Source organism: Panicum virgatum, chromosome 6K (genome assembly GCF_016808335.1).
Source record: "Panicum virgatum strain AP13 chromosome 6K, P.virgatum_v5, whole genome shotgun sequence".
NCBI classification, from domain to species: Eukaryota; Viridiplantae; Streptophyta; class Magnoliopsida; order Poales; family Poaceae; genus Panicum; species Panicum virgatum.
In genome coordinates, this window is record NC_053141.1 from 45,416,299 (window position 1) to 45,423,746 (window position 7,448).

General features: G+C 50.5%; 1 protein-coding gene and 1 long non-coding RNA gene across 2 annotated transcripts; one reads left to right on the forward strand and one right to left on the reverse strand.

Annotated features, from left to right (window-relative positions):
- Positions 1-3,548: 3,548 nt before the first annotated feature.
- Positions 3,549-5,095, reverse strand: LOC120713554. Its single transcript, XM_039999490.1, has 2 exons — positions 4,254-5,095; positions 3,549-4,182 (listed from the first exon to the last, which is right to left on the reverse strand). Exons 1-2 carry the CDS (start codon positions 5,093-5,095, stop codon positions 3,573-3,575), a joined length of 1,452 nt encoding a protein of 483 aa, XP_039855424.1. The 3' UTR covers positions 3,549-3,572.
- A 96-nt stretch (positions 5,096-5,191) lies between these two features.
- Positions 5,192-5,714, forward strand: LOC120712994. The gene is made up of 2 exons (XR_005691132.1): positions 5,192-5,329; positions 5,440-5,714. It is a non-coding gene; the product is annotated as an uncharacterized LOC120712994 (long non-coding RNA).
- The last annotated feature ends 1,734 nt before the right edge of the window (positions 5,715-7,448 follow it).

Below are 7,448 nucleotides of genomic sequence, written 5' to 3' on the forward strand. Positions count from 1 at the left end.
TTTGCGGGCATTTGAATTTAAACCAAAAAAGAAAAAAATAAATTTGATCGGTTACCAGTCAAACCGACCGGTAAACCGGTCAAATCGATCGGTAAGCCGGTCGGAACCGGTTGAATATGCGATTTTGAATTTGACCGGTTTCCGGTCAAAACGGTCCGGTAAATCGCTACCGGACCGCGCCGGTTTGACCGGACCGGTCGGTTTATTTAACCCCGGGTACAATACGAGCCGGCGGCCCCTACGGTCTACGGACGCTTGCCCAGACCAGAGCATGGGAGGGCTGTCCGCCAAGGAAGCGGCGATGGCGTGCCCCGCGGCCTCGGCCGACGAGCCCGCAGAGTGCTCCACCTGCATGACAAGGACGAAGACGACTGACGACCGAGTCAACGATCGATCTGGACCACACGAGGCCGATCCAACGGCTGACGGGTACTAGGGGTGGACACCCCGGACGGTATTCCGAGCACCGTCCTCCCCGTCCCCGGGTCGCCGCGGGGACGCCACCATGGCTCGCCGGAGAGCCGCCGCGCGCCCGGGATTCGTTCGCCTCCCTCTCCGCGAGCACCCTGAGGTCGTCCTCGGCGCCGTTCGCCTGTCCGACGCGACGTCGTCGTAGAGATGAACTTCCTCGACGCGACGCGGCGCTGCTGGGTTTGGGCGGCTGCCGGCCGGCGCTGGACCCGGAGGCTGCGCAGGGTGCTCTCGCTGCGCGACAGGCGGCAGAAGCGGGTCGTTTTGCCGGCGTGCGCGGAGGCAATGAGCAGGGAGGACCTGGAGAGGCCGGCGGTGCCTTACCGCGGCGCGGTGCGTGCTCCGATCCGAGGCCGCCTCGCATATTTGGAGATCGCCGGATATTTGGACCGGATGCCGGTGAGCAGCGTCACAACGTGAAGGTGCAGCGGATTGGAGGTCATCGCCTCATCGGTGGGGGGTGGCGGCGCCCGTGTTGGACTCGGGACGCGCAGCAATCACTGGGTTGCAGTTGCAGGGTCGGCGTCATCCTCCGTTCGAGTTCTTTGGGGAAAAAAAATCATGCAATGTTTGCTTGAAAGCTTAAATCAATTCGTCCCAGATACGAAAGAGTTTCATTGTAACTACTTGAATATAATTTCTTTTTAAATATGTTTACACTTTGAAACCCTTGATCAATACAAAAATAAATAGGCAAAGGGAAGTACAAAGCTAGTATATGTGTAAACTGAAAAAACGAGCTCCCACATAAGCTCATCCTGAATCCTGATCTATTGCGTCGTGGAGCGCCGGCTGTCGTGAAGAAGGCACCGGTGATACCTTGGCCGAGGCGCGTACCACATGGACTTCTTGTCAAACATGGCCGGCAACTCGTCCACGACCGTCACCGTGCCGTCCTCGAAGCTGTACCTGCACACGCCATGGACGACCTCCTCGCTTCCCGTCGTCGCCCACCTCGGATCCCTGCCACGAAGTAGGCGCACCCGCCGGCCACCTCCGCACCAGCGAACTCCCCAGCGTCGACGGCGAAGCTGCTCTCCCAGCCGAGGCACAGGCAGAAGCCCGCCCCCGGCGCCCCCGTCAGGTGCGGCGGCGTGATGTTCACGGTGACGGAGGGAAACGAGGTGGCGGAGGTGGCGAGGGGCGGCGCGGTGCGCGTGCTGGAGAGCGAGAGCTTCCTCGACGCGGGCACCGCACGCGGCACCACTTCGTGGACGTGCAGGGGGAGCCCGAGGCCATGCTGTTCCTGGTGTCCGTGCGCGAGGACCAGCTCCGCATCGTCGCCATCCGGAGGGTTTCTTAATTCTTAGGGCTTAGTTACGTAGCTGCCAGCTGGTTTGGCGCAAGACCCCACTACACCAAAACGTGTGGAAAGACACGTGTCATGCTCTAATGGCACCGACCCTCAAATCGAACTTGTATGTAATTCGGCTAACGACGCGATAAATGTTCTGCGTCTTTTGGTTGAATCTCATCGTAATGGAACAATATAGGGTATAATCATCATTTTTTTTGAGGGGTCAACCGGGGGGGGGGAGGATCCCCCACCTGATTTTATTCATTTTTCAGTTGGCCCTAAAAGGCCTGATAAGAGAAAGTTTTTTTACATCCTTTTTAGGTTTATATTGCCAAAGAAAAAAGATTACACCATTGATCACCTAGGGGGCGATCCGTGATCGGAAGCCTGCAGCTCCAGGTTCTTGCCGCCGACCTGCACGCATGCAGAGTCTGACGAAGGCCCATTGTCTCGCCTCGGAAAAAAAAATACATTCCTTCTTTTCCACAGCTGCCAGCAACATAGCAATGTAAAAGTGTCGAAGTGGTTCGCTGGCACACTCTCTGGCTGCGGCATGCGGTGTGCATCGGCTACCGTCAGCTCAGGGGCGAGCTCATAGCCCAGGGATCGCCAGAAGGATGAAGCAAATTCACAGTGGAAGAGCAGGTGCGAAGCAGTTTCAGGTTCAGTGCCACACAAGTCGCAGGTGTCATCTCCCAAAATATGGCGGCGGTGTAGGTTAACCTTGCATTGGATTCGGTCATTCTGGAGCAGCCAAGCAAAGAATTGGACTCTGGGCGGCGCGCAGCTCTTCTAGAAGTTTGTGGTGACACTCCGAGACGGGTTATGCATCGACTTGATCAGAGCATACAAGGCAGATGTTTGGAGATTCCCGTCCACACCAGAGAATGGAGAAAGCCTCTTGTCGTCATGATGTGCAAGTGTAACTGCAGAAAGGATTCCGCCCAAAAGAGTCAGTTCATCAGTCGCCTCCGGCGTGAGTCTGTTCACGAGCCATGGTTGCAGGCCACAGCCAACCACGTCCAAGACGGTTTGTTTGTCAGAGGTGCAGTGATGTAACAGTGCCTGGAACCGCTCAGAGAAGCTCTCATCACCACACCAGACATCATACCAGAATGAGGTGGATCGGCCGTCCCCAATCGCAACCGTTGTTATTGCCTGATAAAGCGGAAGCAGCTCTCTCAGGGCAGTCCAGTGCACACCACCTATATCACCTTCCATTGTTGCATGACAGACGTTCTGGTGTACCCAACGAGCCCAGGAGGTGAGCTCTCCCACATAAAGTTTGTGCAGCAATTTCAGCAGTAGACACGTATTCTGCATAGCTAGGTCCTTGATCCCAAGCCCAACCTGTTCGCGCGGGCGGCGAACATTATCCCAGGCAATAAGGCTGCTTGACCCGCTAGCACAACCAGTACCGGTCCAGAGGAAGCTCCTACATCGCTTATCAATTTTGGTTATCACCCCCGGCGGCGATGGCACAGCACACATGACCTACGTTGCACGGATACGGATACGCGTATCGGTATCGGAAGGATACGGATACGCGGATACTCCAATTTCCCAAAAAAACCCGATACGCGGATACGTTTAATATTTTAAAAAATAAAATAAAAAGAAATAATGCAGGTCTAAACTTAAAACTGATAGCAATAAAACCTCACAATTAACTACTTAAGTGTACTATTATTACAGAACAGCAGGTCTGAAGGTCTCTAATATACTAGTCTCAAATTTAGGAAAAGCAATAAAAGGCATTCAGCCTATTCAGGTTTGCAATTCATGCAGCAGCAAGTTCCTATTCCTAATTTGTCTCATTGTCTTCCACAACATCAACCTCCTGAGCATCCAAACCAAAAGTCACAGCTTGCAATTCAGGTTCATCAAGGGACAGGTCAGCCACTTCAAGAATGCCAATACCACCAAGTGAATCAAAAGAATCCCCTCCTACATCCAACATCCTTGTCTCTCCTGACTTGTATGCTTCAGTTCTTCTTGACAGATGCCTTAGATTTGAGTGCACAAAGACCAAATCTTCTGCATGCTCTGGAGTTAAGGCATTTCTCTTGACACTATGGACAAAGCTATAGGTGCTCCAGTTTCTTTCACAGCAAGAAGATGAGGCTGGTTGGCTAAGCAATTTCATGGCCAAACTCATCAATAAGAGAGCAGATTGTCCATGATTTGTCCACCAAGTCATAGGGGAAACAGCCCATCTATCATGGATTGAGTCAGGATCATTAAATTCTTCTGAACAACTAGAGAATCTTGAGTACTCTTCTTTTACTTTAGCCAACTCTTCTAGCATGGGAAAGAACTTCTTAAAGCAAACCATCCTCATTTTTGATACCTCTTTATCCTTGTGGGGTGGTTCACGGCCAACACCTTCTTCAAGCCACTTTTTGCTATAGTATCTGCAATATGGCATTATGATTTTAGTGAATGAAATCAATAATATCTGCAATGGTAGTTTGTAGTTTTGTACCTTGGATTAAGTGAATGAGCTAAACAATGAAGTGGATTATTTACTTTTGTCCACCTAGCAATCAATATGTCATAAATAACTGAGTACAAGTCTGATGATTCATCTTCTTGCTTGCCCTCATATCGATATATAACTTTCTTCACTTTCTCTATCATTGAATCCCACATCTCATAAACTAAGTGAAGACATGGAGTGTCGGTATCTGTTATACGAATCATTTCATATATAGGAGTAGTAATCCTAAGAATGAAGTCCACCTTGTCCAACCATACATCACTAAGTATCAAGTCCTTGACAATTTGGGCTGTTGGAGTTGGAGAATCATCTCTGACTTCTCTGTACACACTCCATCTGTCACTAATCACCATTTGTTGGAGGGCTGTTTTTACATCAACAAACCGCTTCAACATACATACAACAGAGGCAAATCTTGTTTCAGCAATAGAAAGTAACTTCAAATGGCTGAACTGATTGAACATTGAAAGCCGCATGCCATGATTCATTATGAAATTCTTTATCAGAGCAGCCTCAGTTTTAACATCATGCATAAATTCAAGTTCCCTCCAAACAACCATTTCTTCATCAGAAGGGTTGTCTTGTATTTTAGGTTCACATATACTTTTCAAAGCAAGATTGAGGGTATGCACAACACATGGTGTCCAAAATATGTTATCATACTCAGATTCTATTATGAGACCAGCACCTTTGCAATTTGAAGCATTGTCTGTAATGATTTGCACTACATTTTGTCGACCTACTTCTTCAATTATACCCTTCAACTTTTCAGCAATGTATTCTTTTGATTTGTACTCACCTTCACAATTATCAGCCCTCAAGAACATAGGTGCCTTGTCAGAAACAACAACAAAATTGATGATTGGTCGCCTCTGAGGATCTGACCAACCATCAGAGCAGATTGTGACTCCCTTCTCAGCTCATGTGCTCTTTGTGCTGTCCAACAAAGTCTCTAGGTGCCTCCTTTCTTGCTTCAGAAGTCCCTCCCTAGCTCTGTTGTAACCAGGAATCAAATAACCTTGCATGTTGCGGCTGCAAGCAAAGGCAAAGGCTTCTCGAAGGTATGGATTTCTCAGAAAATTGAAAGATACCCCTCCAGAATAAATTGCTCTACAAATTAAAGCATCCAAGTGCTTACGGTCTTCTAATGCCCAAGCTTTTTCCAATGCAGAAACAGGCCCCCTCTTGTTCCTCTTGTTGGTGTCAGCAGTATTGCTTGAGGAAGGAGCAGTAGGCAAAGAAACAGTTCTTGTCTTCGATCTTTCCACCAAATCCTTGCACCTTTCAACTTCCTTCCTCATGTCACTAAGCATTTCATATGTAACATTAGGACATTTACTTATTCCCAGTCTTCCCTTCTGCAGCAAATGAGCTTCAACTCTAGTGTAACTACTCAGTTTTTCCATTGTACAGTACTTGCAGCGCCATAAAGTATTTCCTCCACCAGTTTTAGCCTTCTCCAGAATGGTGACATGATCCCAAAGTGGAGCCTTGATGTCTATTGTGTGTGGCTTCAGATCCTATGCTAGCACTAGCACTTGCACTTGCACTACTCATATTGGGGATGCCATCTACTGCATACAAGCAATCAAGCAACAAGAAGTCACTAACTGCACGTCTGCACTGCAGAAATATAATAGATCGAGAATGGGGACAGGAAGACGAAGTGGGGAGCAAAGAAATCAAGCAACAAGCGGCCACGAACTGAAGAAGAAGAGGAGATCGAGAACGGGGAAGAGGATTAGCTCACGGGAGTTCGCTGGAGCTTGGATCCGTATCGCAGGGGCGGAAGCTCGTCATTGGCGGCCGGCGGGTGAGAAGCGACGGAGGCTCGTCGCCGGTGAGCCGACGCGGAGGCTCGTCGCCAGTGGCCGGCGGCCGGCGAGCAAAGGTGGAGGCTCGTCACTAGGCGAGCAGGGGCGGAAGCTCGTCGTTGGCGGCCGGCGGGTGAGAAGGGACGGAGGCTCATCGCCGGTGAGCCGACGCGGAGGCTCGTCGCCAGTGGCCGGCGGCCGGCGAGCAAAGGTGGAGGCTCGTCACCAGGCGGAGATGCGGCGCGAGGAGGTTAGGGCGTCGGTGCGTCGGGGCGTGCGGCAGGTTGGGCGTCGGGGAGATAAGGACCCTTCTTAGTGGGCTGGGCCATATCCTCAGGCCTGATACGTATCGGCCCACGTATCCAATATTCGCGAAAATAATAATAATTCGGATACTCGGAGGATACGTATCCATCGCGTATCCGGTACGTATCCATATCCGATATGTATTGGATACTCGATACGCTACTAAACTGACGTATCCGTGCAACAGAGCACATGACGTATGAGAGTTGTCCACCCAGCACAGAGTTGATGAGGACCGTCCTGCCCATTGGACTCAGAAGTGAAGTTTGCCATCCAGCTAGGTACCGATTAGCCTTGCTAATGTAAGGATCAAAGGCAGACAATCTCAGCTTGTCGCAGGACAGAGGCAAGCCTAGATAGCTTTGCGGAAACCCATCTTGCTTGCAACCAGTTCTGCTCCGGGTAGCTTTGTGAGGATCTTCGCTCCAATCTTGACACTGCAATTCTGCAAACAGATTGGCCTGAATGCATCCACAGTAACTGCTCCGGGTTTCTTGGGAAGCAGGACCATGTAGGAGCGGTTTACTCGGCCAAGATCAATTGTCCCCGCATAAAAACCCTGAAGGAACTGCATCACTCCCCCTTTGATCGTTGCCCAAGCAGCCTTGTAGAAGCTTGGCCCGAAGCCGTCACGCCCGGGTGCACTGCAGCTATTCATGGAGTGGATAGCATGGAGAGCTTCCGCTTCAGTGAACGGTTCAGATAAGCGGAACTTGCCAATCGGTGCCCGGCATAAATGGTCCGAAGGTCGAAGCTGAAATTGCTGTGCCCAGGATCCCCAAGTGTCTTTTTGTAGTGAGTTGTAAGAGCGGCGATCTTCCCCTCGTGAGCAGTGAGTTGAACACCGTCCACCTCAACAAGTTTGATTGCATTCTGGTGCATGCGCTGGGTAGCATGGGCATGAAAGAACTGAGTGTTTGAGTCCCCCTCCCGCAGTGCTTTTTGCTTCCCTCTTTGCTTCCAATAAGTAGCCCGTTCCTTCACAGCCTGGTTTAGCTTGTCATGACACATGGTGCGCAGATCTGCTTCCTGTGGGGACAAGCAACGAGATTCTTCCAGA